The sequence below is a fragment of the Pelophylax lessonae genome (genome assembly GCF_965119305.1).
Source record: "Pelophylax lessonae genome assembly, chromosome: 2".
Taxonomy (NCBI): Eukaryota; Metazoa; Chordata; class Amphibia; order Anura; family Ranidae; genus Pelophylax; species Pelophylax lessonae.
Window position 1 is genome coordinate 355,137,823 of NC_138769.1, and position 24,766 is coordinate 355,162,588.

A 24,766-nucleotide genomic window follows, 5' to 3' on the forward strand; every position below is an offset into this window, starting at 1 on the left:
GTCCTTTTTTTCCCACAAACAGAGCTTTCTTTTGGCGGTATTTGATCACCTGTGCGATTTTTTGATCACGCGCTATAAACAAAAAAAAAGAGCGTAAATTTTGCAAAAATAGCAATATTTTTCCCTTTTTTTTTATATGAAATTCCCCCAAAAAAAAAAAATGTAAAAATCAAAATTTTTTAATATTTTCGGCCAATTTGTTTTATGCTACCTATGTTTGGTAAAAAAAATCGCAAAAAGCGTATTTTGATTGGTTTGCGCAAAAGTTATTGCGTTTACTAACAAAGGGAAAGATTTTTGTCATTTTTGTTGTTTTTTTTTTTAACGCGTAATGGCGGCGATCTGCGATTTTTTTTGCGGTACTGCGACATTGCGGCGGAAAGATCGGACCCTTGACTGACATTTTTGACACTTTTGGGGTTACCAGTGACATTTCTACAGTAATCAGTGCTATATATATGCACTGTTACTGTAAAAATACACTGGTAGTGAAGGGGTTAATTTTATTTGAGAGGGAGGGGCTGTGTGTGTCCCTAGGGGCGTGATTCTAACTGTGATTGGCTGTGGCTTCAACTGTATGCAGAGTGATCAATGGATCTACATAGTAGATCCATGTGATCAGCTCTCATACAGAGAGGAGAATGACAGGCAGCTTGTTTACACAAGCTGCCTGACTTTCTCCCTCTCCCCCGCCGATCGCAGAGTGGCCGGTGGCGATCGGGTCCGCCGGTCACGCGCGCGGGGGGGTCCGTGACCACGCGGGAGCGCGCCTCCGGCGGCGCGCGCTCGCTCCCTAAACCCTCACAGGCGAGCGACGTAGACTTACGTCACTTTGCCTGTGAGGGGCTGACCGCCGCCGTAGATAGTCGTGCGGCGGTCGGCAAGTGGTTAATGAATTTCCTTGGGAGGAATCATACACTACTGGCAAGGAGGATTTTGCTTTTCATCTCTATAGAGATGGATGAATTTAACCGGGCTCTACTTTATTACCTGTACACAGTAATATGAAATTCATGGAACAGACAAAAGAAACGAATCCGAGGTCCTAAAGGTCAGTTGTCAAATGATCGAATTCTCTCCTTCAACGCATAATAGTTCTACATAAGGGCCAAACTGTACTCTGAAAAACATGGTAATTGGTAATATACTCAAGGTTCTTTCGTTTTGCCACAGTTCTCTAAAACTGTAAAATACATTTAATTAAAAACTCTGAAAAGCAAAGTACCTTACACAGATTAAGATTCATATTTGTTCCTATATAATGTAGGGTAGAATGAATCAAAGAAAAAATGTTATAATGCTGGAATTAGCTGTGTTCTTTATGGTGGTCATACATGGTGCAAAAAAACTGATTGATTAATGTCCGATTTGACAAAAGAAAAATCAAATCGGACATCGAGAGAGTGGGACAAATTTGAAATGGCTGGGCGATGAGCAACAAGTAGTGACGGTTTTGATCCAACCAAGTCGACTGTTGTGGTGGAAAAACATATTTTTTTAACACCCTAAGTGATTCTCGTGGTTCACCCCTGTGCTTCCACCTGATCTACTTGACAGGATTGATTTAGATATGGTATCAAAAGTTAAATCTAATTAGGTTTGCCTACATGTAATTTTTAGCTTGATGCGATCCATTAGCAAAACACAGTACAATCATCACACAGATCACAAGTGCCCCAACCTCAGAGACAGAATCCAAGGCCTCAGGGTGTCTCCATATCACAGTAAATTGTATTCTTTCGAGTTATGATAATAAATTGTGTTCAATAAGGTCATGTTATTAAATTGTTTATTATTCAATAGGGTCATGTATTTAAATTGTTTATTATTCTATTGGGTCATGTTAAGAAATACATTTATGGTAACAATACATTGGCACAGTGGACGTTAGTAGTCCTAGAACATAAAAAATGGATAGGAAAGATGAGTAGATCCTGAAGCTTTAGAAAATTTTGTGGCAATCTTAAGACGGGAGTTCCTCCACTTGCAGCCAAAGCCCACCTTCAGCTCTTAGGATCAGTTCAGGCTTTCGACGCACTGTCTGGGTTTGATCCAAGCTCACTTTGAAATTTAAAAGTGTGAGAGCCAACACTACTTTCATCTCAGCCATGGCGAAGTTTTGTCCTATACAGTTCCTATAGGTTGAAGAAACAATAAGTATTATCCCCATAAAAATAAGCAAAATGTCTGTTTCTGAATGGTTTCATTTCTCACAGTAACATACAATACTTTACTGAAAACTCTCTTTGTGATTTTACAGTATATACTGACCAAAATACTGTAATTAAGTGGCCTATTCGACGTAGCTGACAACAAACAGGGTCAATGATTAGAACAATTTCAATACATTTATAGTAACAATATTACTATATAACATTTAAGCTGACTCCCCTTGACACATTTAAAGATCACTTGCCAGTTAAGAAAAATAAAAATGGCCATAATTTATAGGGACAACTCACCTTTAACCAGTCCTCAAAGGTTCCATGCGTCCCCTGAAGCCCAGGCCAAATTTTAAATATTTTATTACATATATTTAGGAAACCAGCCATAACAGAAATATGTAGACCAACACCGTTGACCTTCTGAAAATTCTTGTTGGCTGCTAGACATTCAACTTTAACTCCTTGTCCTGGTAAAAATATGCAACTAGCATAAGCTTGCAGCACTTTTCTGTCAGTGGATTCACCACCAAAGTTTACAGGATAATCTTTGTACTCCACCATAATTAAAAAATGACTATAAATTCTAATCTTAAAGTGATACTAAACACACGCTGTTTAATTTACATTTTGCCTTCTAGTTCTGTATATGGATAATGGAACTGTAATTATTTTAATAACAAAATCTAAGTACCTTTTTTCCTACTCAATATACAGCTGTCACATGTTCCAGATCATTCCCAGCCCTTCTGCAGGGAAACATAAGCAGGAGGAGCTTCTAGTCCTCTGCTGCTGGTCACATGTTCATAATAAACAGCCTTTGGAATACAGAGTAAAAATAAATATTTTATACCAATACACTTTTTAAATTGTCATACAAACATATATTTTATATAAATCAAAACTTAATTATTTTTTGGCAATAACATGGTGTGGGCGGATTTCTGCCAGTCACAGGTTTTGTCATGCCCCTCCAACCTATGTCTTAGAATAACAGGGAGGTGAAGTCTTCATTAATCTACCTGTAATATCCTGCCTGATTGTGTTTAGCTGGTTAGTGGGCATGAAGGAGGAGGAGGGAGGGAGCGGGCTGTCATTTACCACTGTGTATACACCAACGTGTGACTCAATAGTCTGCTCAGATGTGATAGGGAGGAAATGCGCAGCAGAGAAACTCACTCAAAACTGAGCATGTGCAGCGTTGCCACCACAGCTGTAAAATCCCTAGCTGAACTGGGGACATGAACAGAAGGGGGAGACAAAGAATATCAGGATCACCCAGGTTTTTTGCAGAATACAGAAAAGGAATCTCATAGTGACCGAGTGAGTATAAACAACATGTAATACACCATTTACTGATAGGTTTTTATGATGTGGGTTTAGTGACACTTTAAAGCATTCTCAGAGGTCAATTCACATTTAGGTAACGCAATCCAATAAAGGTATCACCAGCATCTGCAGCAGCTGTATACAGTTTAATAAAAATGTACAGAGGAATACTGGAATCTCTATTGGATTTACTTACCAAAACATGAAGTGACCTCTGTGAATGCTACAGTCTGAATTTCCACTAAGTCTCTAATTTATTTATAGCAGACTTTCCTGCACAATTTGGTATTGAGCCCACTGACAGAAACTAGCGGCAAGTATTTTTATTGAAGATTTCATTGTGGATGTGTTATACTGTATTCCTCTGTGATTGCAAGCAGCTGTTATCTTGAATGTCAATAAAAAGTAGAGCACAAAGTCTTTTCAGCTTGATGCAGCTGGTCCAGTCACATTATTGACTTAACCCCCTAGTACCTGAGGGTAAAACAAATCCAAATCATAAGCACAATTTTGCAACTTTGACGTGTGTTAGTAAAATTGTACATATCGTCAACTCCTTTCTGCATCCAGGTGAATTATACCCTATTTTTTCAGGACAAATTGGGCTTTTATTTGGTGTTAAATTGTAATGAAAATCTCCTGTTTTTTTTTTTTTTTTTTTTTAATGAACAAAGGAAAACTGCCCCAAAATAGTAAAACAAAAATATTTTTTTTTTAGATTTAGCTGTAATTTTCTTGCTACTGCCATAACCTTCCACCAGAGAACAACCCAAATTAAATTCTCCTGCTCCTGACGATTACAGTAATAACACATATGTGTATATACAATACACATTTTGCTTTTTTTTCTTTTTTTTTACCTAAAACACACTGACACTAACTGACACTGATGCTAAAAAAAAAAAATCCTGTTCCAAAAAAATAAAAAATACTGACCTTGACCCAAACACTAACCCTGGAACTGACCTTGTATTTTATTTTATTATTTAGTTATTAATTTTTTTTACACACACTTTTTTTTGTTTTCTCTGAATCTCCCCTCAATTCACAGAGAAAGAAAACACAGGAGTGGGCTTCACAGTGACTGATCACTCAATCAGAGGCTATTACAGCGATCAGGTGACCCAGAATCAAGTGTTCTGGAACCCGATCATTAGTATGGGGCCCGGGTCTCCCGCTGAGACCCCGGTTTCTGTGCTGGGAGTGCACTGTGTGGCGCGCTCTCAGCACCAAGGGAGATACGCGAATATGCGACCCCACGAAAAAAAGCCCAATCCAGTTGGGCCGCATATTTGCGTACGGTCGGCATGAGGCGGTTAAGAAGTAAAAACACCACAAGGGCAATAAAACAGGCAGGCAAATTGTATTTTCAGAAGGAGGTCGCTAATGGCAGCCTATTTACTTCTCCTATGACAGGTTACCTGTCAAGGAAAATAGTTTAAAAATAATAACAGCATATGACAAACATAAAATATATTCTAGTGGTACTGCTAACTTGCAGATTTATGGACCAATGCAGCCTCAATTTGGACTGCAATTTACAGGGCATTTTGAAATGGTGTCAGTTGCCTCTTGTTGGTTTAAAACCTTACAACATCAGTGACATTATACAGTATATCATAATGTATATTGGACAACAACAAAAAAATATAAAGTCTCCCTGGCCCCGAACACACATTACAAGTAAAAAGTTATTACATTTACAATTTTTTCTGCAAATCGCAAACTGAATGGTGGTTACAATCACAAATCTAGCTCATCTTTACCTGGGTCCAGCAGAGAAGGGTACAAAAGCATGTGGGGACCTCTCCTGTGCTTGTTCTGGATCAAAACGATGTGGATCATAGACCTAAGGAAAACAAAGGACAGCACTAATATTTTGCGCAGGTTTTTTTTATCTGCTATATTAGCTTGTGGACATTATAAGATTTGTACCTCAGGATTTGGCCATACAACAGGATTGTGATGGGTTCCATATATACTTATGAGACAGGTGTTTCCTAAGAAAACAAAGAAAACAATTTCACATTTTAGTTTGAAATGGAATTCTCAATACCTACTGTAAAGGTCTAGAGCAGGGGTCTCTAAACTTTTCAAACAAAGGGCCAGCTTATTGTCCTTCACACTTTAGGAGGGCTGGATTGTGGCCATCAGGGGCAGAAAATGTCCCAGGCTTGGCATCAGTGAGAATTTATATGGCCTCAGGATTGGTGATCAACAGGAGGAGGAGTAGTGCCCCTATTAGTAGGAGGTATAGTATCCCATCTTTGCTATCAGAGGAAGAAATAGTGCCCTACTGTTGGTTTAAGTGGGATGAATAGTGTCTGATATTAGTGGGAAGAATAGTACCCCAAGGGCTGGATAAAGGCTTACAAAGGGCAACATCTGGCCCTCGGGCCGCAGTTTGGAGACCCCTGGTCTAGAGGGTCAAATGCAGCATACATTTAAGAATGTTCACATTGTATTTGAAGATCAGTTTAAAATGCTTCTGAGATCCCTCAGGGGTACATGACTCCCTTCTAATAGCTGCTTTTGGATTCATATTGACTTGTATGGAAAGAAAAGCAAATAAATGGCTGTGTATACAGGCTCTTACACAGTAGCCGTGAAGGTTTTGTATACATAATAAAAGCAGCATAAAAAAATTGTGGTTATAACTTCTTAGAGCTGCACAATTCTGGATAAAATGAGAATCACAATTTTTTGGCTTAAAATAAAGATCATGATTCTCTCACGATTTTCGGCGTAACATCATCTTTTACATTATACAAAAAAACTGGGCTAACTCTACTGTTTAGTTTTTTTAAATTCGTTTAAGTGTATTTTTCCCCAAAAAACTGCGTTTGAAAGACTTCAGCGCAAATACAGTGTGACATAAAAGTTTGCAATGATCGCCATTTTATTCTCTAGGGTCTCTGCTAAAAAAAAAAAAAAAAATATATATATATATATATATATATATAATGTTTGGGAGTTCTAAGTAATTTTCTAGCAAAAAATACTGATTTTAAGCAAAAGGCTCAGTCTTTAAGAGGTTAAACTGCCCTCACTTACAGACGGAAGTTCATTCCTTTGGGCTAAGTTCACATGTAGGCGTTTGGGGCATTTTTAGGGCATTTTTCTGCTCTAGGATCAGCTCAAAAATGCCCAACAAGACAAATCCTATTCATTTCAATGGCCCCTGTTCACATCTGAGTGTTTTTACGTTTTAAACAAAACGCCCAACGCTCAAAAAAGTACATGAGCTTCTCTTTGGGCAAATTATAGGCATTTTTATTTTTTTCCATTGGTCACTTGTCAATCTAAAAATGCCTGCACAAAAACGCCTGAAAAAACGACTATAAAAAAGCCTAAAAAACACCTGTAAATAGCAACGCCAAGATGTGAACATAGCCTTGATCTAAAAGAACAAAAAGATACAATGTAAAGCATTGTGTTTATAGCTATCTAGCAGCCTTAGCAATGTTGATAAACATTTGCTGGAGGCTCTTTTTTTTTTTTTTCTTTTGAAAGCTGTGAGTGAGCGGAGAACAGCTCTGTAAGAATCGAGGACATGCTGTTTTGAGATCGAGGGGGGGGGGGGGTGAATCAAAATCGTGATTTTTTAACGATTAGACGTGCAGCTCTATAAACTTTGTTAATAAAAATGGGTCTATTATCCCTACTAGAGAGACAGAAACTACTAACATATACCTTACGTAAGCCTAGATCAACAGTGCTGTCTAAGTCTTCCATTTCATATTGTTTAGCCAAATCTGTTACAGACTGAGCCCTTTATCTGTAAACCCAAGTCAAGTCTAGGCACCAAATTTGGTATGTAGGGGAACCCTAAAACATACAAAAGAGTACCTTTGGGAATGACTTTCCCATCTGGAAGAGCAATGTCTTCAGTACATCTTCTGGACACTGCTGTTACAGGAGGATGCAGTCTAAGGCTTTCCTTGATACACATGGTGGTAAATGGCAGCTGAGACAGGTCATCCCTATTAAAAAAAAAAAAATCAAACTATTAAATTGAAAATGTCATAAATATTTAAAGCGTTAACAGTGGGAAAGCATAATACATTTTAAAGCACACTTTTTTTTTAAAAATACTTTTTTTTTTTGCAAAAGTAAGCAAAATACAGAAGTAAGTATTTCTGTGCAAATAGGTTATAAACTGGAATGTGTTAAAAAAAAAAGAAAAACAATAAAACAGCAAAACCAAGAAAACAAGTCCAGTCTCAATCTGTATATATATAAGAGGTACACAATGACTTAACACTTAAAGGTACTAATACAGAATGCGACCATTCATTCACGCAAAGCCTTTATATAACAGGCATTTATTGTTCAGTGGTAATGGTAAGATTCATGAAGAACCAAGCATCCCATACTTTATTATATTTTCTTGGACATCCCCTATGTTCATATAAAACTTTCATATATGGTAGTATTTGGTTATATGCATGAAGCCACTGCAAGACAGAAGGGGGGGAGGGTTACATCCATTTATTTGCAATTTGTTTACGAGCCAAGGACAGGGTCTCACATATAAACGTCCTAGTATGTCGAGGCCATTGTTCCCCATCCAACAATCCCAAAAGGCACACTTTCGGTGTGAGCGCCACCGGCACAGAAAGAAGCTGAGATGGTAAATCTATAACTTGAGACCAATAGGTTACATTTGACGGGCAGGATGAGCAAAGCACACTTTTATATGTAAACTTACTTCAAAGTTTAAATCTTTTTTGATGGCGAGAGTCACCTTTTCTGTTTGTCCTGTATACTGTCATCATCAAAAGTTAAAGTAAAATAAAAAAACAAAATTTTGAGTTGTCCCCAGAATAGTAATAGAGTAATAGTAATAACTCTTTCAATCTGAGGACACTAGTTCTGGTGACCATGGTGACAACCAGGGATTTCCTAACTTTGGAGAGAATCTCCACAATGGGAGATTCTAATAAGTTAAAACCAGTATTTTTTCCTAGAAAACTACTTAGAACCCCCAAACATTATATATATTTTTTTAGCAAAGACTCTGGAAAATAAAATGTCGGTCATTGCTAAATTTTTTGTCACGCGGTATTTGCGCAGCGGTCTTTAAAACGCCATTTTTTTGGAAAAAATTTGAAAAATCACATTTCACTGCATTTAAAAAATACTAAACAGTAAAGTTAGCCCATTTTTTGTATATTGTGAAAGATGATGTCACGCAGAGTAAATAGATACCCAACATGTTACGGTTTAAAATTGCGCCCCCCCGTGGGATGGCGACAAACTACGGTCAGTAGAGATCTCAATCTGCAACGCTTTAAATTTATTTAAAGGTTACCAGTTTAGAGTTAGAGTGTAGCTCTTTTTTTAAATTATTGCCCACGCTCCGGTGATCGCGGCGATACCTCACATGTGTGGTTTGAACAGCGATTTCATTCGCGGCTCGACTTGCGTATACTTTTTTTATTGTGCACGAGCTAACGGTGACGGCTAAATTTTTTTTTCCTATTTATTTTTTCTTTTTTTTTAACTTTATTACAGGTTTTTAAAAAAAAAAAAAAATCTGATCACTTTTATTACTGTCACAAGCAATGTACACATCCCTTGTGACACCAATATATAGTGACAGGTACACTTTATGGAGGGATCGAGGGTCTAAAAGACCCTAGACCCCTCCACTACACTTCCCTGTATGCAAAACGCCGAAAACGGCATTTTTGCATACAGCCGTTTTTCAAATCTGCCGCCTTTTGCAGCACAGTAACCCGGAAGTGACATCATGGACGCCGCCTCCGGGTTACGTCATCGAGACCCGATCGATGCCGTTTCCGGCATTCATCGGGACTCCATCCGTGCCGGCTGGGTGCTCGGGGCTTCCAGTGGGACGGGAGCCCCGAGCAAAGCCACGGAAGGCGGCGGGAGGGGGGGGGCGTCCCCTCCCGCTCACCCGGGTAACGATCGAGCGGCTCCCGAGCTGCATCGGTCGTTACCGACGGAAAGCCGACCGTCGGCTTTAAACCATGGTACCGGGATGATGCCTCTAGCTAGAGGCATCATCCCGGTAAAACCCCGCAAAGTTACCCGACGTACCGGTACGTTGATATGCGGTAATTGGTTAACCGATTCCGGGCCACCTTATAGGAGCGTTTAGTTTTCACTGTCATTATACACAGTGGAAGCTGATCAGCGGGGAGAGAGACAGAACTGTGATCTGCCTATGTATACAAGGCAGATCGCCATTCTGACAGGCGGGAGGGATGGAATTTGTGTCTCTGCAGGGAATAATTTCCATCTCTTCCCCTTGTAAAAGCACCTAACACAGCACACATAAGCACTGGTTAGGCACACAGAACCCTTTGCAATGACAGTGCATATTTTTAGCACTGATCACTGTAATAGTGCCACTGATTCCCAAAAAGTGTCAGTTAGTATCAGAATGTCTGCCGCAACATCGCAGTCCCGCTATATGTCGCTGATCGCTGCTATTACTAGTAAAAAAAGATAAATAAATAAAAATATCCCATAGTTTGTAGATGCTATAACTTTTGGACGAACCAATCAATATACGCTTATTCAAATTTTTTTTTTTTAACCCAAAATATGTAGCAGAATACATATTGACCTAAATCTATGAAGAAATTAGATTTTTTTCTATTTTTTTATTGGATATTTTTTTGAGCAAAATTGAGGTGTTTAAATACCACCAAAAGAAAGATCTTATTGTGAAAAAAAAGACATACATATTATTTGGATACAGTGTCGGGCGACCGCGCAATTGTCAGTTAAAGTAAAGCAGTGCTATATCGCAAAAAATGGTCTGGTCATGAAGGGGGGTACATCTTCTGAAGGTCAAATGGTTAAGCTGGACATACAGTACATGGACTGAATTTCAGGTTTCTTGCTGAATCAAAGTTTAATCTGTGATTGGCCCCTGCTGGCACCATCTGGCTCAATAAACTTCAGTCTCAAAACCGAAAGAGCCATGCAGAAAATTGTCAGGTGAACAGTGATGGTAGTCATTTAGCTGCTGCCACTGCTTGGGTATTTTACCAACTGCTGACTGTCAAAAGCTCTGGAGGGAAATTTGTCAATTTATGTTTAGTGTGGGTGGGAGAATTGTTTGCATTTCTTCTTGTTCAGGCAAAATGAAATGCAAATATGGCCAGCTTTAGGTACTTCATCTGTGGTTTATGAAATCCAGATTCAGCAAAGATTGTTAAGGGCCTTGCGGCTAAGCTATTACCTAAAGTAAACAAATTACCGTCTACAATTCCTTGGAATGTCCCTGAAGTTACTGGGAAAAAGACACTTAATTTGTATTTAAGAACAATTCATATCCTGCCAAAATCAGTGGGTTGTTACTTTATATAACTATCTAATTATTGTGTGAAGCTGCTCGGTATAAGCTAACTGAGGGAGGTGTTCAGGAAAGAAGTGAAGGGGAGAGAGAAAGAGAGTGGAAAAAGCCCGGTGTTCTATCAGATTACCGCTACCCGTCAGATCGGGTTTTTGGTCAGAAGTGACGTTCCGGCCAAAAATACTTACTGCGCATGCGCTATGCGTTCCAACCACCTAATGATTTGACGGGCAGTGGTTATCTCATAGAACAGCTATGCTGACATTTTACTACACCCAGCTACATCTTAAAACGCAGAGTAATTTTAGCAATAATGTAAGCGTCTATAAATAAATATAGTATATTGACATCTGTGATGCTGTTTGGATGTTTAATTTTAAAAGCTTAACGTGTTAGCGCTGAGCTGTGTGGGGAGTACCAACATGGCCTCCACCGCCTTCCCACTGCTGGCGCCCAGCTTCTTTCAAAATGTAACATCAAAACAGCATCACAGATGTCAATATACTGTATTTTATTTTTTTTATTTCCACTCACTTTATTTCTAAAATTACTCTAGAATTCAAGACGTAGCTGGGTGTAGTAAGATGTCTGCATGGGTGTTCTATCAGATAACCAATACCCCTCAGATCAAGAAGCGTATGGAACGCATAGCGCCGTGGAACGCATCACGCATGCACAGTAAATACTTTTTGGTTGGAATGTCACTTCCATTACATTATCTGATGGGTAACAGTAATCTGATAGAACACCGGTACTCCTAGGAAGAGACTGTGAACTCAGTTTATGTAACAGCACTGGTTACTTGGGGATTGGACCAATACTGTAGAACAGGGACCTTCAAACGATGGCCCTCCAGTTGTTCAGGAACTACAATTCCCATCATGCCTAGTCATGTCTGTGAATGTCAGAGTTTTACAATGTCTCATGGGATGTGTAGTTCCGCAACAGCTGGAGGGCCGTAGTTTGAGGATCCCTGCTGTAGAAGAATCCTCACTACTTACATAGGGCTGTCTATCATCTCTCCTGGTGGCTGAATAGAGTGGATGGGTAGTGAAAAAAAAGTAAGAGTGTAAGGCTGGCAAGGCAGGCATTTAAGTCAAGCTACAACAAGTTGTTTTGGAATTCATGGGCAATTCACAGTTTCATTTGAAACTTAGTTTGCCCCAAGAATAATTTTTCCCACTGGCCATTCCTCTAGTTGGGACCAAACTGTTGCTGAGCAAATTAGAATAACAATCAAACATTCTTACAATACTCTTCCACTATAAAAACCTTTTAAATCATCTTGTCCTAGTGATACCACTCCAAAATGTGGTAGTCTAAAAAATGAACTATACACTTCAGTAGTGTTTATCCACAGTCTGTATATGTAGGTAAAAAGGTAAATGAATCACTGATAAAAAAACTCTGATTCTGTACAGCCTGCTTTAACATACACAAAGTAAGAAATTGATTGAAATAAACCGTGGGTTGCCTGGAAGCTTGAATTGACTACCCAGGGATTACATTACCAAACAACTTAGATAGGACTTTGCAAAGCAATGTTTCACTGGTTGAAACCCCTTCATACACCCAGTGAAGTGACTAGGATCAGATGATACACAGAAATGGCCTTGTAACTAAGTTTACTAGAAAATAAACATTGGGCCAGGAAAAAAAAGAGGGGGGGGGGGGGAACAAAATGGCAGATAAAAATCCCAGTCCTTTGGAGTCCAAGACAAAGATGGCAAAGGGACATCCTGTCCTCCCCAAACTAGGACTGTGTTTGCATGTCTGCACATATATATGGTGGGAGCAGGGTGTGGAAATTACAGCCTTGGGGTTGCCATGTTTTGGCCCACAAAATACAAAAAATAACAAAAAAGAATAAGAGCAAACTTTGAAATGGTTAAACCTGTGTAATTTAGTTAAACTGAGCACACTAAATCATAGTCTGTTTTTACTAATATTATTATCATTATACAGGATTTATATAGCGCCAACAGTTTGCGCTAGGGATCGACCGATTATCGGCAACACCGATATATCGGGGGCCGATATGCACTTTCCCTGATCAGCTCCTGAGGTTACCCATATTGCCAATATTTAGGGTAAGTGCTTGTACCGGGGTGATGCCTGCAGCTAGAGGCATCACCCGGGTACCGGTGTCCAAAGCTGACGGTCGGTTGACTTGTAATGACAACCGATGCTGCCGAGAAGCCGCTCGGCTGTCATTACAAGGAGCCGGAGGGGACGTCCCCCCCCCTCCAGCCGCCTTCCGCAGATCGCCCGGGTCTCCCGTCCCACCGGGAGACCCGGGCATCCTACCTCCACCGCCGCCGAAGAGAAGACCCGGGTCTCCATGTAAAAAATCCGGAAGTAATGTCATGACATCACTTCTGGATACTTGGCGCCAAACTAAAAAAACTGACATTTAAAACAGCCAAACTTAGCGTTTTGAATGCTTTTGTGTTCCCGAGGAGGAGTACATTTAGAAAAAAAAAAATAAAAAAAAATGTTTTTTTACATGTCCGAAAATATCGGTAGATATAGGCCGATACCGATATCCGATGACCAAATATCGGTATCGGCATTAAAAAAAAATGATATCGGTCAATCACTAGTTTGCGCAGAGCTTTACAACATGAGGGCAGGCAGTACAGTTTCAATACAATTCAATACAGGAGGAATCTGAGGGCTCTGCTGGTTATGGCTGCTTTCCTGATTTAGACTACAAGTACCCCCCTTCTCATGTCCATTACATAGGGGGAAGTGTTTTCTAGTTCACAGAAGGTATCAAAAAGGGCTGATAAAGATAAAGAGATTTCATTTAAATGCACAGGAAGTTACAAGGGCATAAGATTTTGGCAAGATCAATAGGTATTTCTTGTACTTGAAGAAAATATGCTTAGCCTGAAATAAAAAACAAGTGCCACCACCACATCTAAATTACTTGGGTGCAGTTCCAAAATCAGTAGCATCAGTATGGGGACAAGGGAGATGACTAAAATTCTCAATAAATAAGGAATGCAGCACAGCAGCTGACAAAATCAAATCCATATGCAAGGGTCCCAGTTTCTGCTTCTAGTATTTTTTACTCCAAACTATGACTCTGTGAACAAAGCCTCTGACTTAGCAAAGTATTCTGTTTTCCTTTGAGATTTGTAGTTAGAATAGCATTATGTTCAGCATTTAGCTTAGCATAGCTAAGCATTTGTTTGCATGTGCTTTGCATTGTCTTGTTTACGGTTTCTGGTGAACATGTAACAGTGGTTTTGTAATTAATTTATATGTCAATATTAAATGAGTATTTAAAGTATATGAAAATCAGATATGCCTATCCAAATTATGCAAAATACTTGAAGATATACTGTTAAGAACGGTACAAACATACTAAAAATCGTCCCCCCCGGTCAGAAAATAATAGTTTTTTTTTTTCCGTTCAACCCACTGGTTGGTCAAAAAATAAAAAATAAAAAAAGCAACTCATTTATAGCCAGCTGTAAACAGAAGACTTGCTGATCTCTAACTAAAAAAAATGGCTACATTTTTTAACATGGGAATCAATTAAAATCACATGCTCCTCTACCCAATTAAGGAACAGTATCAAATCCCACTAATACTAAATAGAAACCCACAAAGGGGAAAGAGAAGGGGAGGTAGGGATTTTCTGATACCAAAACAAATATAAAAAATGTGAAATATGTAGCTAAAAGCATTTTATTGAGGAAACATTGAATAAACTCCTGGAAAAGCGGGACAGTATGATACATAAAAAATTGTTTAATACAAAAAATATGATATCTTGGACTATGTATAATGCAAACTTGGAATCTCAATGGTAACTTTCAAGCCTTTTTTTATATAACTTTCAAGCCCTTTTCATGGGGATTGGAGCAATATAATGCCTCCACATCAATAGTAACGAGGAGAGCACGCAGAGGTACATTCCTACTAGGACCATTTTAGGCCCCTGGGGATCCATTTTCTATACCTTGTGCTTCCGTTGGAATATTGGAGGATTTTTTTTGGTGAATGCAATACTATGACTTTTTAATTTTGCTGTTATGAATACTAACCAATATATATGTTGCAGAGATACTTTTAGACAACAATAGGTTGCTAATCACCTGAGGAAGACCCAAAAAGTTGAAACGTGTCAAGGCTCTTCTTTTGGTGCATCTATCATTACCATTGAAATTTACGCTCTTGTTCCAAGTTTGCATTATACATAGATACATACATACATACACCCTCCCTTCTAGATTGTAAGCTCTAACGAGCAGGGCCCTCTAGTTCCTCCTGTTTTGAACTGTATTGTAACTGTATTGTCTTCCCTCACATTGTAAAGCGCTGCGCAAACTGTTGGTGCTATATAAATCCTGTATAATAATAATATAATAATAATACATAGTCCTAGATATCTTATTTTCATATTTGTTGTATTAAACTATTTATGATGTATCATACTGTCCCCGCTTTCCAGGGGTTCTTTTAATGTTGTCTCAATAAAATGTTATGGTTTTAGCTACATATTTCACATTTTGTATGTTTGTTTTGGTATCTGAAAGTCCCTACCTCCCCTTCTCTTTCCCCTTTGTGGATTTCTCTTTATTTTAACTTGGTAGCTCTGGGTTGAAGATAAAGCATCTCAAAATCAACTTATGGAGAGTGCTATTTATGTCTTTTGATTTTCATACCACAGGACTCTTTGGATGACCTGAAGATTTTGACCTTTGAGTGTAAGGCTCCATGTACACGGGACGTTGTTAAAAGTCCCTTTGAATGCTGGAATTTTTAGGACGTTTGAAACGTCCGTTCAGTCGCGTTTGTACCCGCGTTTAGCGGGCGTTTAGCAGCGTTTGCGGGCGTTTGCGTTTAGAAGCGTTCCTAGAGGTCAAAAAAATTATTCCCCTTTAAAATGGAAAAACGCGAACGCTAAACGCGGGTCATCGCGTTCAGACGCGTTTGGACGCGTTTAGACGCGTTCGGACGCGTTTGCGCGTTTGAAACGCCGGGAAACACACGTTCGAACGCAAATAATTGCGTTCTAAAAACAGTCCCTGAACTCAACTGCCTGCAAATGACTGTAAACGACCTGGTGTACATGGACAGATAAGATAAAATGTAGATGGGTTCAGGGGCTTCTGAAAAAAACGCCCAACTGCTCCTAAACGGCCATTTCCAGCGTCCCGTGTACATGGAGCCTTATTCCTAATGAGTGGAAGGCCTTGCCCCAAAATTGTTAAACCTTTCATTAACACACTTGTTGCTTAAAATGAACCTCAGCCCATATCATGCACAGTGAAGCTTTTACATACTGTATTCTAAACAAGCAGTAAAAGCACATTAAAACAAGCCTACATTCATCTGTGTATCTATAAGCATTTTTTATAAATTATTAGTATTAAACCCCCAGCGATTTTTAACAAGAGTAGAATGTCGCTCAACCGACCCAATGCTCGTTAAGGTGCATGGCTTCTGCCAGCACTGCTCCAGCAGCCACACACTTCTGATGCATTTCGCCCTGCCCACCGGGGTTTAGTCAGAGTCATATGACTAAGCCCCAGTGGACAGGGAGAAATGCGTCATTGGGTGTGGATGCTGGAGCAGTGCTGGCTGAAGCCATACACCTTAACGAGCATCGGGTCGGTTGAGTGGCATCCAGCCTTCATTTTGCTGACATTTCTGGATTGGTGAGACTTGCACCCATGTTCTGAGAACTGACGGGGAGTTACTATAGCTTTGAGTTATAAGTTTATAGCTTTGAGCTATAAACTTTCCGAGGCCCCAGCGATTTCTAGTTTAACACATTGAGCACAATAAAATAAATTCACCCCAGTAAACTCTTTGGTAAAATTCTTAGCCCAACACTTGTTTACAACTTTTATTGCTAAAATTTAAGGTTTCATATCACTGTAAGGCCACACCTGGGCACTTTATAGCTCAAAACCCCAAATCCAAAACCCCATGTATTTCAATGGTGGCTGTTCACATATGAACACTCAGATACCTGCAGCTTAATGCATGACACCCCAAAAGCTATGTGAGCTAGTTTTTAGGCAGAATTGGGCATTTTTCTCCCTTTAGACATGAATGAGAATGCCTGTAATCAATAAGTTTTTTGTTTGTTTTAGCTTATAAAAACTAGCTTCCGTCTTTCCTTCCTTCTGGCTAAAACAAAAATGTCTGAAGCTTGAATATACAAGTAAAATGCTTGAGATACGCTTTTAAAACACTCATATACACGTTCAAAAACACATAAAAAAACAACCCACTGAAAAAACGCTCTGCTTAGGTGAGAATGCAGCTCAAAATCTTTGTTGTTGTGATCTTTGGGGACCTTCAAGAATAATTACTTCACAATAAAAGCAACTAGCGACATAATGAATAACTTTTTTTTAAAGCTCTTATATGGCTTGTTAATATGTAAATAATGTAAAGTCCATAGGCTGGGCACAGGTGCACTTTAAGCCAAACTTCAGCAAAACAATTTTATTTATTGATCGAGTAGAAAAGGTTTTTTGCTGCAGTCTGTGTCCATATTAGAGCGATTTTTCGAAAGTTATGTCCCTCCTCCATCTTTTCTTAGATTAGAAGTTTTAAAACTTCAGTCAAGTTTTTCTCATTGCCTACATCTTAATTGTTTTTTCCCAGGTTGTCCAAAAGGAAGAAAAGTTGGACGTCGTTGGGCTTTGCAAAAGTGCAATGGGAGGAGCTTGGCTATGTAACAGGATAGTAAGCATTGCCTAGACAGGGAATGCTAAGATACATTCGTTACTACAAACTATCTGAGCAAACGTGGCAGAACACAGATAGAAGCTACTAGCGTGAGCGTCTGATGACACTTAACCACTTCCCACCAAATCTCGCACATGTTTGTGATTGACTTCAAGTGGGTATACCAGGATGATGCCTGCAGCTACAGGCATTATCCTGGTATTTTTTTTTTTTTTTTAGGAGGTGATCGGCTTTAACGTAAAAGCTATTCTGGTGGCTAATTACCTACTGTATGGCTGTTACAGGAGACGAGAGGGGTCACCTCCCTGTGCTCCTCCAGGCTCTACCGGTGAACCCCGGAATGGGGAGATCCCTCCAGCCTGTAACAGGACTGGAAGGTCTCTGATGAGCTGTATGGTATGGGAAACTGGAAGCGATGGGTAATGTCATCACCTCCGGTTTCCTCGAATGTAAACATGCGCCATTTTTATTCGCAGGGATGCACAGGTATTTTGTGCATGCCATTGAAAACAGTCCCATTGATGTCAACTGGGATGCAGCGACTGCATAAACGCAGCTGCTGCCCCACATCTGACATCCATGTGGGTGCATGTCCATGAATTCACACAGTGTGCATTCAGGGACACGCACCTGAATCCACAAGAATGTCATATTGGGACCAGCAGCTGTGTCCATGCAGCTGCTGTGTCCCAATTGACATCAATGGGACTGCCTGCATGGGGATGCACATAACACCTGTGTATCCTCGTGTTTGTAAACACGGCCCTGCATAGATGTACGCTTTATATGCCCCATGAGCATGAGCCTTAGATAACACATAGTGCTCTGGAATCCTTTGTCATGAATTAAATGATAATTTCTAAAGCAAAGACTGTATAAGTAAAGTACAAACATATAAAACAACAGATTAGAAACTTATAAACCAAAACAATACAACTAAACTAAAACTGACCCCAAACCATTACAGATTCCCTATGATTTATTTGCTGTGAGATCAGGTACTTACCAATCCAAGTGGGCTGTGTCTTTCCCTTTAATTAGGTCTCTGATTTCTTCCCTACATTTGTCCTGATATTCAGGGTGACGAGCCAAATTATACAGGATCCAGGACAGCCCACTGGCTGTAGTATCATGTCCTAATTATAGGTAAAACACAATGAATAGGAAGTTATTGTTTATTTAGATTGTGATAATGCAAAGTATTTTTAAGAAAGCCACATATTTATTACAAGGTCTGAATTTTGTAATAATTTAAATACAGTTCTGTAACCCAAATAGCCAATTTCATAAGTATAGGGATTGTTTTTGCTGGTCAATAAATTATTGCTAGCCAAGCAAATAAAGAAGGAGACCAGCAGGAATCATGTTCAGCTATTAACGCCAACTGCCAACAATATTGGATTTTTTTTGTAACAAACATGTCATGAAGATGAAGCACATGTCAGCTTCTATCGAGGTATTAGGTATTACAGCCAGGACTGGGACAAGAATGATGGGAGGTGTTGTCAGGTGCCCTGGGCCCAGTGTCCTTATGTAAAGGGAGGGGGCACATTGGAAGCTTGAGAGCACCTTTTTCTTTAGCTGCCTTGTTGACAGGACCTGTCATTAATATATTAATGTCAGGCAGAGCAGGGGCCATATTAGGCCCTGGAGCGAGGTTTTGCTCCCAGCCTACTGTAGATGGAAGAGAACGGGGTGGGCCTGCGGTGGTTGCAGACCTCCTTCTCAATTCAGGGGCTCACTGGGAAGTAAGGGTGGACTGCCCTTCTTCCTTTTTACCTTTGTCATGTGACATGTCAAATAATAAAATGAGATAGGGAGAAGGAGAAATTGCCATTCCTGGGTGGGCGCCATGCCGAGGGGCTCTCAGTCTGTGAACACAAGAAAGGTGGCGGTAACATCTCTGCCGGAGAGCTTCCCTCTTCTCCCCAAAGCTCTTGACCTCCCTCCCCACACAGGATCCCTTAGTTAAGTGCACCCACAAAGCTCCCTCTTCCATTCCACTGACATAGGTGCTAAATTGGTCTTCTTTGGACTGACACCATAGACGCAGTGGCATTTTTTCCTCTGGCTTGTACTAACTCAGCAACAGTTTCTTTTTGTCCACCCTGACACTGATGCAGCTGTTTGTTTTGTTCTTTTTAGCAACACCACAGATGGAGAGGTATTTTTTCCTACCAGGAACGCTACCAATGCAGAGACATTTTTTCCTTCCATTGATATCAATGATGCAGGGACATTTTTTCCTTCCATTGATACCAATGTTGCAGGGACATTTTTTCCTTCTATTGATACCAATGATGCAGGGACATTTTTTCCTTCCATTGACACCAATGTTGCAAGGAAATTTTTTCCTTCCATTGATACCAATGATGCAGGGACATTTTTTCCTTCCATTGATACCAATGTTGCAGGGACATTTTTCCTTCCATTGATACCAATGTTGCAGGGACATTTTTCCTTCCATTGATACCAATGTTGCAGGGACATTTTTTCCTTCCATTGATACCAATGATGCAGGGACATTTTTTCCTTCCATTGATACCAATGTTGCAGGGACATTTTTTCCTTCCATTGATACCAATGATGCAGGGACATTTTTTCCTTCCATTGATACCAATGTTGCAGGGACATTTTTTCCTTCCATTGATACCAATGTTGCAGGGACATTTTTTCCTTCCATTGATACCAATGATGCAGGGACATTTTTTCCTTCCATTGATACCAATGTTGCACGGACATTTTTTCCTTCCATTGATACCAATGATGCAGGGACATTTTTTCTTTCAGGTAATACCATTAACGCAGGACATTTTTTCCTTCCAGTGACATCACAGACGCAGCGAAAATTTATCCTCACACCAATATCCCTGTTAGCCTCATATTTTACTGTGGTACAGAATGTTTTGGAACACTCAATGTGTATCTATCGCCTTGCATTGGATTTTATTATGTAATGTTTTATGTAATATCTTTGTGGTGACATCTAGTGTAAACTTACTGTAGCTGTAACTTGTTATTTTCATGCTTGTAAAGATTACCTACAGTATGTGTCTTAGGCGTGTGTTAGTTGGCTTAGGGCTTAGCTGGATTCCTCCCGCCTACTTCATAGTGGGTACAAGGTTTAGAAGATCATAGTTACATAATTACGTAGTTAGTCTGGTTGAAAAAAGTCAATACAATTCAACCAATAAAAAGGGAAAAAAAATTATAAAATCCTATAGATACAACCCACAGTTGATCTAGAGGAAGGCAAAAAAAACCACAATAAAGCGTGATCCAATTTGCTCCAGTAGGGGAAAAAATGTGTTCCTGATCCCCCAAAAGGCAATCGGATGTTCCCTGGATCATCTTTACCTATAGATATTAGCATCTAGTATTATTATGTCCAGTTAGCTGTCTAAATATTTCTAGACCATCTCAATTTTGAGCCATAGTGTTTCATTCGGGGCTGTGTTAATATCATTCCCATTATGGACAATAAGCTCCCCCATGCTTATTTGTATACAATATCATTGTATACATCATGCTATCAATATCATTGTCCATTTACATTTGATATGACACAGAATGTGTTCATCACTATTAATCACTTCAGTTTGCTGTGTGGTGCCAGAATCATTGGCACTATTTCAGCACATGCCATAACCATTACATGTATTTCTGTGCTGCGTGCACAGTGTAGCGAGCCACTATTAACTCTGCCCTCTGCTCCGCCTTGGGGTGCACTTTAGACCTTGTCCTGGCACTGATTACTGCTAATGCCTTTTTGGGATATTAAGCTCTGGCTTTTAAGCACTGGCAATGACTGAACAGGCTTTAGTTATGCAATCCAGATATAGGTGTATATCTAAAAATATTTTCTAAAGACAACAAAATGATTGCCAAAAGCACAAAACCCCAGCGCTTACAATAGATATGGCACACAAACCGCAGGGTAGTCGAAGTGCATACAAAAAATAATAAAAAGTTGCAAACAGGTGGTGTGGTGATCAGCAGATGACAAACACCAAACAACCTACTCGGATGGAAAGACAGGTGGAGGATGGATCCAGGGAGTGAGGGACGACCACAGGAAGAAGGATATTATCCACAGCACTTGGTAAAAATCAGATCAAGGAAGAATGCAGAAGCTTGCAAATGAACACAGGTGCTGAATCAGTAAAAGTAACAAACTAATGTACATGTAATCCACACTTACATTGAAGCAGGGCACAGTTCAGTAATGTTGTTGCTCCAAGATGACTTCGACCAAGTTGATTGGCTAGACTCACACTGAGGCAGAGAAAGAGCAGCAGAGAAGAAGATGGGCGAGCCCCGAAACGCGTCTGCCCGCCCCCTCTTTCCCTTCCAGGCATCTAGATCCGCTCTGAGAGTGAAAGGGAGGTCGGTAACAGATGCCGCTGTGGAGTGTTATCTGGCAGGAAAGGTTCTACATTATCCGGCTCATGGATCCCTGGAGGTCTTTGTTTGCTGTGTTGGTGGTTTGCCCATCTTCTCCCATGCTGCTCTTCCCCTGCCTCAGTGTAAGTGTGGATGACTTGTTCATTAAAGTTTGTTACTTTTAGAGCCCTTTCACACTGAGGCGCTAAAAAAAAAGCACCTAAAAAACCCCCACAAAAACCTTATAGAATCAACCTAACCTTCTTATTATATTTATAGATACAATTAATTGCTCCTGCCCCTGAAGAAGTGGGTTGTATCCCATGATACGCGTTGGGCTCATTAGGATGCAAATTATATACTCCTATAGTGGCTTGCATTACAATTGTTGTCTATTGCATTTTATATATCTACAATCATCAGGACCTCCATGTAACCAGCAATTGTTACTCTATTTGATGTTTATGTGATTTTATATATTGTCTATTTGATGCATTTGTCAACATGTATACTTTGTGGATACTCTTGAATAAACAAATGGTTTGACATCATTCCTTTTGTTGTTAATGAACCTATGTTTCCAGGTTTCATTATACCCATTGTTGGTTGTCCCCCTCATTTAAAGTCCTGCTCTTTTTTCTTTTTCCTTTTTAATAAAATTAATAGATGCTTTCACACTGGGGCGGTGAAAAAAAATCCTACAAGCAGCTTCTTTTTGGAGCGCTAACAAAAGCACCTCAAAAACGCCCCTCTCCATTGAAATGAATAGGAAGCGCTTCAAAAGGGTTCTTGAAGCAGTTTTTAAGTCACATGTCATTAAGAAAAGCGCACTCAAAAGCATCTTATAAGCGCCTGAAAAGCGATCAGCGTCAGTGTGAAAGGGCACTTACATCTGTGTTCTTTTAAAATATTTTCTGTAGGTTGCTACATATCAAGCCAAAATACACTTTTTTTTATTCACTTACCCTCAAACATAAAAGTATCAGCCTCATCCCTCATTTCTTGATCAGACAGCTGTCTTCCATGTTCATCCTAGGATGAAAAAAGGAAATTAGATTTATACAGTATGTATCCTATGAATAATACATTAGGAAAGATTAACCGTCACTACAAATACACTTTTATAAGTGCAAAGTCACATATGCCATGAAAAACTATTCGGGGCACTGCAGAGTCCCTTCCTCAATGCCTAAAGAGAAGGGTCACAACGTTGATAAAGGGAGCAGGCGCAGCCCCAAAACGTTGGCTTTACATGACACATGTGACTTTGCACTGATAAAAGTGTATGTTATTTGCATCAGAGTGTACTGTGGTGCAGCACCATCTACTAGTCACTGCAAGTATCCATTCGCCACCAAGGTCACCATAATCCATTCCTGCTCTGTTTATGAATATTATATTGTATGTCACTTAAGAACTGCATACCACACACACACCAAAGTAGCCCACATAAGGGCTTATAATTATAATTAATGTTATAATATAATGTTATTAATAATGTTAAAATATAATGTTATAATTGTTATAAGGGCTGAGTATTTGTAAAGATTTGAATATATTTCTTTTAATAAAACAGTCAGTTTCATAGGAAAAGGGATTGTATTTGCTGGATAATAAATTACGGGGACATTGTTAGCCAACAAGACAAACAAAACAAGAAAAGACTCTTCTATTTTTTGTCCTGTGATGAAAAAAGAAATTAAACATTTACAAGTCACCTAAGGGCTGCATACACGCACAAAAAAGTGGCCCTCCAACAAGTGTATTTTCTATAATGAATACTTGATAGCCAAGGGGATATTTCCGATCTTTAACCACTTAAGCCCCGGAGGATCTGGTTGCTCAAAGACCAGGCCCTATTTTGCGATTCGGCACTGCGTGACTTTAATGGACAATTGTGCTGTCATGCGACGCTGTACCTAAACGAAATTGACGTCCTTTTTTTCCCACAAACAGAGCTTTCTTTTGGTGGTATTTGATCACCTGTGCAATTTTTATTTTTTTATAAACAAAAAAAAAGAGCGACAATTTTGAAAAAATAACAATATTTTTCTAATTTTTTTATATGAAATTCCCCCCAAAAAATTTAAAAATCTAAATTTTTTAACATTTTAGGCCAATTTGTTTTCTGCTACATATTTTTGGTAAAAAAAAAAAATCGCAATAAGCGTATTTTGATTGGTTTGCGCAAAAGTTATTGCGTTTACTAACTACAGGAAAGATGTATGTCATTTTTATTTTAACTAGTAATGGCGGCGATCTGCGATTTTTTTTGCGGGATTGCAACATTGCGGCGGACAGATCGGATCCTTGACTGACATTTGTAAAACTTTTGGGGGTACCAGTGACATTACCATAGTAATCAGTGCTATAAATATGCACTGTTACTGTAAAAATGACACTGGAAGGGGTTAACTTTATTGGACATCTTGAGCGGGGGCGGGAGCGCGTCTCTGGCGGCGCGCTCGCCCCCTACAGGCTCCTGGGCGAGCGACGTAGTACTACATCGGTTTGCCCAGGAGCGGCTGACTGCCGCAGTAAATATACTGACGACAGTCGGCAAGTGGTTAAATGTTGGAGAGATCCTTTTCACATGCCATATATAGGAAGTGTACATCAAGCAAGCCAGTTGTGAATGCTAAGGGACAAATTACAACTTAAACTTCAGGCAGAAGTTTCATATACCACTCCCTATTGACATTATTACAGTAGCTCAAACGTACTTATACTGGCCATACATTATACAATTTTCCTATTCAATTTCCTTTAGAATTACCTTCAACTATGTAGTGCGAGGGCCTGCCTGATTGCATACAAATTGAAAGTGTTTAGGTTTGAC

General features: G+C 39.5%; 1 protein-coding gene across 2 annotated transcripts in view; it reads right to left on the minus strand.

Moving 5' to 3' along the window:
* Nucleotides 1-1,805: 1,805 nt before the first annotated feature.
* The window catches only part of CYP4F22 (cytochrome P450 family 4 subfamily F member 22), a gene marked incomplete at its 5' end in the record, with an annotated part of 55,288 nt that continues 32,327 nt past the window's right edge, over nucleotides 1,806-24,766 (minus strand). For both annotated transcript variants that reach the window (XM_082247067.1, XM_082247066.1), the window contains 6 exons: nucleotides 1,806-2,135; nucleotides 5,258-5,340; nucleotides 5,427-5,491; nucleotides 7,341-7,474; nucleotides 18,551-18,680; nucleotides 22,893-22,959. In XM_082247067.1, coding sequence (XP_082103193.1) covers nucleotides 1,964-2,135; nucleotides 5,258-5,340; nucleotides 5,427-5,491; nucleotides 7,341-7,474; nucleotides 18,551-18,680; nucleotides 22,893-22,959 — 651 coding nt within the window. In that variant the 3' untranslated portion in view covers nucleotides 1,806-1,963. The remainder of the gene's footprint in view (nucleotides 2,136-5,257; nucleotides 5,341-5,426; nucleotides 5,492-7,340; nucleotides 7,475-18,550; nucleotides 18,681-22,892; nucleotides 22,960-24,766) is intronic.